Below are 12,935 nucleotides of genomic sequence, written 5' to 3' on the forward strand. Positions count from 1 at the left end.
GAAAAATAAATTCTTAATTTCATGTTATAAAAGAGCTTACAAATTGATAAAATTCTCTATTTAATGATTATATAAATTAACAATAAGATGTATGTTAAGATAAGAGACTTAATTGTATTTTTATTAGAAATTGTATTTGATTATTATATTAGCTTATTTAAAAGTTAACATATGAGATTTTTCTTTATTTTTTTCCTTTTCAATTTTTTCAGCTGTCTTTCACGTTTGCCATCAAATTTTCTATGGTTGTTATATTCTTCATGGAATGTTCTTCATCGAGGTCTTCCACTACTCTTATCAACCCAACTTCCTTAGTACTAACACATTTTCATTTTAACAACTATTATTCCTACCAACTATATTATATTATTCATATTATCATGACCAAAATAATATATATATATATATATATATATATATATATTTAAATAAGCAACACACAAAATCTTATAAGACATTCACAACACTCAACATATGTAAACGCTACTCAATGATTGAAAGGTTGAAAAAGAGAAAAAATGAAAAGAAAATTGGAAAAGTTGAAATAGGGAAAAAATTAATTTATAAATTAGTTATCGGATTGATGTGTTTTGATAAATTATCTTGAATGTATACTATTTTAGAAAATAGTTTTAAATATGAATTATTATGAAAACCTTTTATCGTAATAATTTCACATATTAGAATTTCTCTTTCCCAAAACAAAATAATAAAAGTGGGAAGTTTTATTTTGTCATTTTCTCATTTATTACAACCTTAGCCAAACATCAACACAAAGTTACCTGCTCTGTCCCTTCGGATTACGAAAGCATCTTCATCATTCCTACGTGTCTCCTTCCCAAACATGAAAACCCCTTTGCAAATTCAAAATTAGGTCACTTTTTATTAATAATTTTAAAAGAAAAAGTCAAGATTTGTGTGTTAGAAAATGTCATCGAATTTTTTTTTCCAGCTACAATTTTTCATGTATTTTTTTGCATAAATAATAAATAAAATTATTATTTTATCTGAAAAGTCCCCATCACAAAAGTAAGCATGATTTCATCAAAAAGAAAAATAGATAAAAAAGGCCAGTACTTGCCACAAGGAATAATTTTTTATGTTTGCGTATTACGTCAAAATTTTAATTATCCCTTTTCATAAAAATATAAATAAGTATGATTTTATTAAAATTTATAAATACATATTTTAAACCTATAAACACAAAACTCAATATAAGTATATATATTTGACATATTTATCTTCAGTGAAATTATTGTTTTATTTACTTTTAAAATTTGTAGAGTGAATACTTAAAAAATAAAAAATAAACTGACATAAAAAGTATTAAAAGGAAATTAACATGTTAAAATGTTTTGCTTTATGTTAAAATTTTTGAACAGGCTGCAGATTCACAAAAGAAAATTGAAATAAAAAACTATTCTGAATTATTTATTTTATTATTTTAATAATTATTTCCGTCTTTCTTAATCTTTGACTAGGTGTACTTTTACATCCTCCGATTCTCTCTCTCTTCACCTTTCACTGTTTTTTCTTTTTTTTTTCTCTCTCTCTCCTCTGTCTCCCCGCCGGAGCCAACTTTGGTCGCCGGAATTACCCTTCGGAAACTGCTGCGAGGCGAACCACCGTGATCCCTTTAAGAAATCTATTCAACCGGCTCGAAAGGCCGGTTTTCTTTTCCCGGTTCAGGCAGCTAGGTTTGGTCTTTGACTTGGAACCGTGAGTGGAGTTTCGGGGATTTTGAGTTCTGCGGAAAAGAGAGGATCCAGGAAGGTTCTAGAGCGAGAATAAGAAGTGGGTTTGGAGTTTTTTCTAGAGAGAGAGAGATTTTGGTTTTATGTGAAGGGTGAATGGTTGTGAAGCGAAGAAGAGGTTGGAGTTTTCTATGATGACCGGAGCTCTTTCCAGTGATCGGAGAGGGTGGTGGCGCGTCGGTGAATCTCTCACATGGAATGGCAGATCTTGCTAGCTACGGGAATGCCAACCGTGACATTGAACAAGTAGGTTCTTTCTTTCTCTCTCTCTTTATGCATAAGGAAGGTTGTGAGTTTGGTGTGAAAGTTACAATTATTTTTCTCTAATTTTGATTGTTTGTTTCAGTTTTTGTTCAAATGTTGGAAAGGGTTTAATTTTTTTTTCCTTCTAAATTTCTTTTGGATGTCTTACGACCATAGTTGTACAGCTGTTACTAAGGCGGTTCTATAATAGTTTTTATGCAGTTTCACTATTGGAGTAACTGATGTGACTGTTCTTAGCAACTATTCTTTAAAGTTTTTATGAATTCTGAAACCGCTCTGAAACTTATTTTAAGTTCTTAAGAGCTACACCCTTGGATGAAATTATAAAACTTGTGGATGTTTGTAAATCTTAAATGACATTGTAGAGTTCACCAAATTCGACTTAAGAAGCTCCACCTCCTTTGGAGACGCTTGAGGTAATGAATTATGATTGTGTGCGTTTGCGTTTGTTTTCTTTGTTTGGGGGTGACAAGTTAGCTACACTTGTGAGTTGTAGATTTTTTTGAAAATTTCATGTTGCGGATGAGAATTGTCATCTCCGACCCTTTTAGATTTTCTTTTATTAAATGGATGAATGCTTCATGGAAGGGGGGGTATGGAAAATGATGAGATACTGACATGCATGTTTGTGTATCAATGGAGGGTAACTTGCCTTAGTTATAAGTGAGAAAATGTCTTTGAAGAGCATGTTTAGTTTTAAGGTATTGATAGTGCAGCATTTTATAGCTGACTGGGATTGTTTCAAATAGGAAGTTGAAGATTGCGAGAATGCTATATATTTTTAGAACCTTCAAGGGTTGATTGCACTCATTGACTATACATTTTCTGATTTAGTTTTAAATGGAAGCTGATTGAATTTATATTTATCTAGGAGATTGAAGCAGCAACTGCTGTATTTTTAGTTGTTTGAACACAGTACTACATCTCTAACTTGTAGTTCAGGTCAAAATATTAAGAAGGAAGAGAGATAGGCTACTCATAGAAATTGAATCAATTTTAGTTAACTCAGTTATAACTTGCTAGTTTTATTACTATGTTGGGATATTCTTCCAATACTGATACTTTTATGACTGTGTTGGACATTGAGCATTATGGGTCGATTTAAAAGTATATCTTTCATGAGCTTGGACACTTGAGTCGATTCTTCCATATGGCTAGACAGTTAAAGGACACTTCTATTATAAAAAAGAATATGTGAACTACATGCCCTTCGCCTTGGGATGCTTGTATTATATTCTCCCCTCCTCTTAATATACACTATATGCTTCCCACCCTTGAAAGATAAATATGTTACATTTCAATTCATTTGAATGCAAATTTCCTCCATCATGAAGATTCTCAACATGATTAATAGTTAATTTTGAATATCTGTTATCAATTTTTGTGGATTTAGAATATTAAATAAATATTTAGATTAAAATTTAAAGCCAAAAATAAATGAATAAATGTATTTGAAACTTGGTTCTATCCTTTAAAATACTAAAATCCATAATAGGATGCTCCAAATTTCGTAATGGTAACAAAAACTATAAAAGATGACAAAACGTTATTGAAAAGCACATTCATAATTATTTTCCACACTTCAGAAGTTTGTTTATATTGAGAAGGGTCAAAATGCTACTCATATTCATCTTATAAGGGAAGATAGTGCATATTTTAAAAGAAGAGAGGAGGGCAGTGTAACTTAGACATCACTCGAGGAAAAGAAGAGTAATTTTCTCTGCAAAAGAAAAAAAAATATCCATTTCTTGAACATTGGCAAAAGATCATTTTAAAAGGCTAAAAAACTATTGTCTGATTTGGTTTCTTCTAATTAAAATCAAGTTTGCCCCACAAAGCATATTTCACTAACAACGAGTAAATACTTATCCCACTTGATGAAGTTGCTACATGGAAAACACAACTCCATTGGGTTCAATTAAAAACAAAATTCATTATTCATTGTGTGATCCCTCGTAACATTTCATTTAATGTCTTTGGGTTCCCTCTACCCCTTTTCATAGGGCTGAAAACCTCTTTTAATATGTTGCTTATGCTCAATTTCATTTGATTATGTATTCAGCTCATTTGATCCTTATTGGTGTTTATGTTGTTACTTTTAATTCTGCAGGCATTGATTGCTTTGAAAAAGGGTGCTCAACTTCTTAAATATGGTCGCAAAGGAAAGCCCAAGTTTTGTCCATTTAGACTTTCCAGTGTAGGTTAAATGAAAGGCTTTTCTGGAGTGTTTGTGGATTCTCTCCTTCACGTCTTTCTAACTGCGTAGTTGGACAAATCTTAATTGATTATGTGGTCATGACATGTAGCTGCTATTACATGGTTTTTGATGCTAAAACAATACAAGCAATATAGTTTGAAAAGTCTGTTAATTTGTGTTTTCATAGTTTACTCACCCTGCATAGGATTGTCAAAATGGGTTGGGCCTATCCCAGCATATTTTTTTGGTGGGCCGGGTTGTTATTTGCGACCCACCAGCCTGCCTAACCTGTCCCGTTTAGGCCCATATTAAAACAGGTTGGGTGGATTAACCTACCTAACTTTTTATTTTAGTTAATTCTATTAATTCATATATTCCTATTTTATTTGTGAGTATATATTATCTTTTTAGGTTAGTAATTTTAGTTTTAATTTGAATTTACTATTTAATTTGTATAAAATATGTCTATTTTACTTTTATTGCATGAAAAAAAAAAGGGTTGACCCACCGACTACCCCCAAGGGTATTGGGTTTTTGCAGGTCAACCTGCCAACCCGATCAAATATGGGTTGACACACAAAACCCAAATAACAAATAGCCCTCTGGGCTGGGTTGACCGGTCTTATATGGGTTAGAGATGGGTCAGGGAGAGCCAACACAAATTGCTACCCCTAGCCCTACATTTGGTGAGGTCCTGTTGTGTTCTTTAATGGTATTGGATTTTGACGTACTAGAGTGTGCTCTGTGATTTCATTTCACAGTTGGGAGTTCCCCTTAATTTGTAATACTAACTTGCACGTGATAAAAATATTGTATAGCCCGCTTCTAAACCTTTTATATCTATTATCGGTAACTTGTTAATGCATAGGAAATAGACGAGTACACCTTGATGTATTTTACTTTTACATATGCATATATTGTAGTAGCCTTGACTTGGCTTTTTATACTGTCAAGTTATTTCTGTGTATACAAATTAAATATCTGTAAACTGTAGGACGAATCATCTTTAATCTGGATTACAAGTGGCGAAGAAAGAAATTTGAAGTTATCTTCAGTCTCTAGAATTATTCCTGGACAAAGAACTGTGAGTTTTCTCCCTTATTTATAATTTCATACAATACCATGGCTATCTCTGTTGCTGGCAAAGTGATTTAAAATTTTCTTTCACGAACTTCTCTTATTTGTTCTGTATTTTCTTTCCTGAATCATTTGGCAGGCTGTTTTCCAACGCTACTTGCGTCCTGAGAAGGACTATTTGTCCTTTTCACTTATTTATGGTAACGGAAAGCGGTCACTTGATTTGGTTAGTGACAAATTATGTTATTTGATGCATCACTTAATCATTATTTGGTTTCGTTTTCTGTACTTTTTATTATTATATTAATTTGTGTATGGCTTTCCAGATTTGTAAAGATAAAGCTGAGGCAGAAGTGTGGATTGCTGGCCTCAAAGGACTGATATCTTCTGGTCAAGGTGGCCGGTCTAAAATTGATGGATGGAGTGACGGGGGTCTCATTCTTGATGTAAATATGCAAGCATGTGGATTTTGTAGTTAAAACGAATTTTGGGCATGTTATGTTTGTACTATATCTGTAGATTTAGTTGTTGGTTAATAATTGTGTTTTGCATAATTTTCCATAGGCAGCATTTGGGAAATGTGCTAGAATGGAATGGGACGACATATGGGGTGTTGTTCTATGTTTGGTACATTTTAAAAGTGGAACACTGTTAGACATGAGGCCTAGAAATGGTACATTTTGGTTTTAGTAAACATTGTGGAACCAAGTAGAACAGAACAAAACCGAATCATTTCATATTGCTCTCTCTTTTTCTCAATTCTTTTGTCACCACACCAAAATGCTTCTATAGGTTTACATTTTCAACTAATCAAAATGGATATAACTTATTTGCTCCATTACAAGAGTGATTATTTGTTATTTGCTCCATCAAAATGGAATGCCTTTGTTTTCTTTTTTCGCATAGCAACTTATTATGAATGACTATATGCTATTGGTTGTTTATTTATTTATTTGAAAGAGATAGCGAGTCACTCTCGCTCTTCTTCAATTGTTATTTGGGGTAACTGATTATGCTGATTAAAATCTACTCTACTTTTTGTGTGATGTGTGTTTTTGCGAAAAGATGAACTAATTGGACAAAAGTTTTCCTAATTCCTGTACCTCTGCTGTTGTCATTATTATGCTTCCATAGCTTCTGATGAAATCATGGATAAATTGCTTATTATTCTCCGGCTTGAATAATATCAGGATAACAGAGACTTAAAATCAAAAAGTCCAAGTGAAAGTTCTGCTAGCACTTCACGAGGCATCAGTTCTCCTGACATTTCTGTGAGTCTTCCAAATACTTCACCGAAGTCTTTTCAACCTGACAATATAATCTCTGAGAGGTCACATGCGCCACCAGACCCAACAAACATGCAAGTGAAAGGATCTGGTTCAGATGCTTTTCGTGTCAGTGTTTCAAGTGCCCCTAGTACTTCGAGTCATGGATCTGCACCAGATGACTATGATGCCCTGGGGGATGTATACATATGGGGCGAGGTTATCTGTGATCATGTTAAAATTGGTGCTGATAAAAATGTCAATTATTTCAGCCCAAGGGCAGATGTACTTCTCCCTAGACCACTGGAAGCCAATGTAGTTTTAGATGTGCATCATATAGCATGTGGTGTTAGACATGCTTCTCTAGTCACTAGGCAAGGTGAAGTTTTTACATGGGGCGAAGAATCAGGAGGACGCCTTGGCCATGGTGTTGGGAAGAATTTGGTTCAACCTCGTCTAGTTGAAGCGTTGACTTCTACAACTATTGATTTTGTTGCCTGTGGAGAGTTCCATTCATGTGCTGTTACAATGGCTGGGGAACTATACACATGGGGTGATGGTACACATAATGCAGGGCTTCTTGGTCATGGAAGTGATGTCAGCCATTGGATACCAAAGAGAATTGCCAATTCATTAGAGGGACTTCAAATTGCATTTGTTGCTTGTGGTCCATGGCACACAGCGCTGATAACTTCAACAGGGCAGCTGTTTACATTTGGGGATGGAACATTTGGTGTCCTGGGCCATGGAAATAAGGAAAATGTTTCATATCCTAAAGAAGTGGAATCCTTGTCTGGACTGAGGACAATAGCTGTAGCATGTGGGGTGTGGCATACTGCAGCTGTTGTAGAAGTTATGGCAACACACTCCAGTACAAGTGTATCATCAGGTAAATTGTTTACTTGGGGTGATGGAGACAAAAATCGCCTTGGACATGGGGACAAGGAGGCACGTCTTAAACCAACTTGTGTGCCAGCGCTTATTGATTACAATTTTCATAAAATTGCTTGTGGACACAGTTTGACAGCAGGCCTGACAACATCTGGACGTGTTTTTACTATGGGAAGTACTGTTTATGGTCAACTTGGGAATCCCCAGTCTGATGGGAAGCTTCCATGCTTGGTTGGAGACAAGATTGCTGGGGAATGTGTTGAAGAAATTGCTTGTGGTGCGTATCATGTTGCTGTATTAACATCCAAAAATGAAGTTTATACTTGGGGGAAAGGTGCAAATGGGAGATTGGGTCATGGAGATATCGAAGACCGAAAGACACCAGCTTTGATTGAAGCACTGAAGGATAGACATGTGAAATATATAGCTTGTGGTTCAAACTACTCTGCTGCCATATGCCTTCATAAGTGGGTATCTGGTGCCGAGCAGTCTCAGTGCTCTACTTGTAGGCAGGCGTTTGGCTTTACAAGAAAGAGGCATAATTGTTATAACTGTGGATTGGTCCACTGCCATTCGTGCAGTTCAAGGAAAGCATTAAGAGCAGCATTGGCTCCTAATCCCGGCAAGCCATATCGTGTGTGTGATTCTTGCTATGTAAAATTGAACAAGGTTGCTGAAGCTAGCAATAGTAATAGAAGGAATGCCTTGCCTCGTTTGTCAGGTGAAAACAAGGATAGACTAGACAAATCTGATCTGAGATTATCCAAGGCAATAATTCCTTCTAATGTGGATTTGATAAAGCAACTAGATAATAAGGCAGCCAAGCAAGGAAAGAAAAATGATACATTCTCTCTGGTACGCACCTCACAACCACCTTCTCTGCTACAGCTGAAAGATGTTGTCATGTCCACTGCTCTTGATCTGAGACGAACAGTCCCAAGACCGGTGGTTGCACCATCAGGAGTAAGTTCCAGATCTGTGTCACCTTTTTCGAGAAGAACAAGCCCCCCTCGCTCAGCTACACCAATTCCAACAACTTCAGGACTTTCCTTCTCGAAAAGTATTTCTGATAGTTTGAAGAAGACAAATGATCTTTTAAATCAAGAAGTGCAGAAGTTACATGCTCAGGTGCATTCTTGCTTTCTTTCTCTCATGTAAATGTAGTAGAGCTTTCCTTCTTTGACACGGTGCAGTTATCCTACCGATTTTGAGCCCTACCAAAACACAGTCACTGTCACTTTGCTTAAATTGCTAGAAAGTTAATGTCACGTATATATAAATATATGCTGTTTCTTTCACTTCTTGTGGTATCAAAACAAGTCTAATTATAGAGATCCTTAGGTTGAGGGCCTGAGACAGAGATGTGAACTGCAAGAATTAGAGCTTCAAAGGTCAGCAAAAAAGACTGAAGAAGCTATGTTACTGGCTGCTGAGGAATCTGCAAAATGTAAAGCTGCAAAAGAAGTTATAAAGTCACTCACAGCACAGGTATTTTTTTGTTAATTTACTTCTCTTGGAGCCAGATGTCTTTTACTCTGGTTTATTTTCACGTGTTGCTATATTATTTGTAACCTGATGCCAACTTTCCTGCATTGACAAAATGAACATCATGATTAAACCATCTATCAAGTTGAAGTTTATGTTTATAAATTTTCTTAACTGTAGCAATAAGAGTTAAGAATTATCTTTCATTTCCAGTTTTTTATTTTTTGCTTTTAGTTTAACTGTATATTAAAAATTGCATTGCTTTATCTGTTGGGACATATACACACAGGTTTGAGTCTCAATGCATTTATTTTTTCAGAATTATTTTACATCTTATCATACTGTTTATTTTACGCTTATACTGATTGCCCATCAACATTCTTTTAGCTCAAAGATCTAGCTGAGAAGCTTCCTCCTGGAGTTTATGATACTGAGAACATAAGACCAGCTTACCTACCAAATGGTCTTGAGCCAAATGGCATCCACTATCCAGATTCAAATGGGGAGCAGCAGCACTCCAGAGCAGAGTCAATCAGTGGCTCTAGTTTGGCTTCCATGGGACTTGAATCCTCTCTACTGAATAGAACTGCGCGGAATTCACCAGGAACCAATGGAACTAATCTTCACCAGCAAATCCGGAGCCCTGTGATCTCTAATGGGACCAATACTTATCCAGATGTTAAATTGCCAAACGGTGGTGGTGTAATTCATGCAGGGAGCGGTAGCACAGCTGATGATGGTAGGGATTCTGGGAATTTTCACAATGACGAGAGTGGTCTGAAATCAAGGAATGCTGTACCTGCTGCTAATACTAATCAAATTGAAGCAGAATGGATTGAACAATATGAACCTGGTGTCTACATAACACTTGTGGCACTGCGTGATGGAACTAGAGATCTGAAGCGAGTACGCTTCAGGTAAGCAAAAATCTTCCACTTGAACATGTTATCTGTATCTGGTTTACTTGCATATTTGTCTGTTCAACTGTTGGTGGGCATGTGGAATTTGAAAATATGAACTTTAACCATGTGTTTTCATCTTTACATGGGTTGGTCTAACTTGGTCTCATACATTATTGTTATTGCTTAAAACTGAGATGTTTTTTCTTGTAACCTTTGTTTATATGTATACTCTCTTTGATGGTAAATGTAACTGCAGCCGAAGGAGATTTGGAGAGCACCAAGCAGAAACCTGGTGGTCGGAGAACCGGGACAAGGTATATGAAAGATACAATGTTCGCAGTGCAGACAAACCTGCCGGCCAGGCGGCACGTAGTTCAGAAGGGGCTGGTTCACCTGTTTCCCAAACTTAGGAGTAGGGAGAGGAAAGCCCTCCATTAACATTTTATCACACTGAGCAACACTATAGGGAAGCAAGAAAGCATTTGAGGAATCCTTGTTTGTTGGTGGTTCTTATGTCTATCCCTATTCTCTTCTCAGTCTTCTTTTACCCCTTGCCTCATTCCCTCTTTAAACTAATTGTCTTCCATTTAATCTGGGAAGATGCCCTTTACATGTTGTAGTGTAGTGTATATAAAATCACCAGTTCTGATCATTTTGACCAAGGAACTACCCTTACCCATTTCTCCTTCCATTTTCTTGTTCTCATTTATTTCCATCACACCTTTCTTTGTACCTGGTGACACTTGCAATTTCATTCATTCAATTTTTTCTACATGGTTTGTTGAATACTTGGCTGATCATTCCCACCCTTAAAAAATATAAAGGCTCCTAATTAGGAAAACCCCCTTTATCATCCTCAAATTTATGTGTAAATGCAGACATAAGGTTCAATTTTGATCTTACAAATCGTTGCAAGTGTGATGATTTACTTAAATGATAGATCAGGGATGAACATCTGATTTTATGATGCATTATGATTAATAAATATTTCGAAGATAAACATGGATGTTTGAACAGAAATGAATTGATGAACTGTTGATCGCTTTAGTTGGGTCAACTATACTTTAGTACAATAATTGATGTTTAGTATTTCATTAAATAGATTTCCAGTACTTGTGGTAGCAGTTTTATAATTTATTTAGACAAATTCGTTTGAAAAGGACTGTGAGTACATCTTCCAGTGATCTGTTGGGTTGGGCATACTTAATTGAACTAGATTATAGTTAACTATATTTTTAATAAACTAAAAAAAACTCAACTACTTATTATAATAACTAACTGTACTGATTTAACAATTTAGTTCTAAAAATTTGAATTTATATTAATTAACTAATAACTGAATTTTCATCAGGTAATCTTTTCTGTACTGTGAGTTTTATTCAAGTTTTTGTATTATGGGTTTTATTCAAGTTTTTGTTTCTACAGTGATCATATATTACTCACAAGTTAACAAAATCAGGTCAAATTAACTATCATCATTTCAATTAATTTATGAAATTAGATCAAAAGTGACGCAAATTAACACTATTTTATAATACTTTTTATAACACTTCCTTTATCATCTCAACTAACATTTATATTGCTCAGGTATATTTTTTTCTTTTACCAACTTTTATAAAACTTATATATATACAAATACAATATTTTATTGGATAAATGATTATTTAATCAAAATTAAAATTTTACATCAATCATGTAAAAGTTATCTGCAAACTGATGTCAAATATGAAAATCAAAACTCAAAATTGAATTAAAACATTAGTGTCAAATCATCCATGTAACTCAAAATTGAATATAAAACATTAGTGTCAAATCAATTATGAAAACCAAAACTCAAAATTGATTGAAGATTTTTGTTTTCAAGAACTAGAACAACTTGGACAATTTAGCACTTAAAACCCATTAATCTTTCTCTCTCTTCCGTCTGTAACGTTTGCAATGGAGCCATACAGCAAAATCAAAGCAGAAATCAATTAAACAAGAGGTAAGAGGGAGGGGAATGGAGTCAACAAAAAAAAAATTCAGTTAACTATTACTAAAAATATTATAAGTTCAGTTTTTTTAATTTGAACTAGATAATAATATAAATAGTTTTTGATTAAAATGGATTAGTTTTTTTTACTATAAAATAATACAGTTAACTATAGTTTAGTACAATTAAATTATTTTTATCCAGTCATATATCTATAATGGTAGATTTGTAAATTATAGAATTACTTTTCTCCCAAAGCAAAAGTGACGAGTGAGAAAGATTAATGGGTGCTTGTATGATAATTTTCTTTTCTCTTTTCTGAATTCTTCTGAGATCTTCTTTTTCTCCTTGTCAGAAAAATAATAGGTGCTTGTAAAGAGACTTCACAGTCAAGTCAGCAGGGAATCTAGATGGATAATAAATTTGTCATGTTTATATTGAATGAGACTTTACCTAGATAAATACTTTCTTCATAGAAATGTACATTCCAAAATAAATAAAAACAAAATATTAAGCATATTCTCTCCTCTCATGTATCAATTCTTATGTAAGAACATTAATCATGGTAATTAGGTTACGACACAAACCACAAAAAAGACAAGCTAGCAATTTTAAATTTTCATAACAAAAATAATAACGAGTTATAAAATAAAATTCATACATCTTATGTTCACTTATAACATGCACTCTAAACATATATTAACAAATAGGTAACTTACTTAAGTATCTATTCATCACATTTCAAGATCACTTGTCACCTTACACTTGTGTTTTTTTTATGCTAATCACACTGGACATTGGACGACTTATAGAATGCACATATGCTTTAAATTTAAACACCAAATATTTTACATTTATTACATTATTGTCCTCTTCATCATCCACTTTTGTTAGAGGATAATCTTTTATTATTAAAATTTATATTTGTTTCTAAAATCAAGGTTTGTTAAACAGTGGTGTAACTATTAAACTAGGAATTAGAGATATATTATTTAGTGTTTTTAGAAACTAGAAAATTTGATCCTAATGAATTATCTATCATATATTTCATTTAATCAATGTAATTGTTTTATCTAAATTAGATTTATTTTATTCAAAAATTAACGTTCTTCATTATTTCAAGTTTTT

The 12,935-nt window shown here is 34.0% G+C and overlaps 1 protein-coding gene across 1 annotated transcript; it reads left to right on the forward strand.

Moving 5' to 3' along the window:
- The first annotated feature begins 1,507 nt into the window (after positions 1–1,507).
- Positions 1,508–10,802, forward strand: LOC148203118 (PH, RCC1 and FYVE domains-containing protein 1-like). Its single transcript, XM_088105666.1, has 9 exons — positions 1,508–2,000; positions 4,129–4,215; positions 5,210–5,299; positions 5,432–5,518; positions 5,619–5,738; positions 6,483–8,576; positions 8,790–8,936; positions 9,321–9,850; positions 10,092–10,802. The coding sequence occupies exons 1-9, from the start codon at positions 1,953–1,955 to the stop codon at positions 10,243–10,245; spliced, it is 3,357 nt and encodes a 1,118-aa protein (XP_087961792.1). The 5' UTR covers positions 1,508–1,952; the 3' UTR covers positions 10,246–10,802.
- Positions 10,803–12,935: the final 2,133 nt, after the last annotated feature.

The sequence above is a fragment of the Vigna umbellata genome, chromosome 2 (genome assembly GCF_029865625.1).
Source record: "Vigna umbellata cultivar VRB3 chromosome 2, Vumbellata_1.0, whole genome shotgun sequence".
NCBI lineage: Eukaryota > Viridiplantae > Streptophyta > Magnoliopsida > Fabales > Fabaceae > Vigna > Vigna umbellata.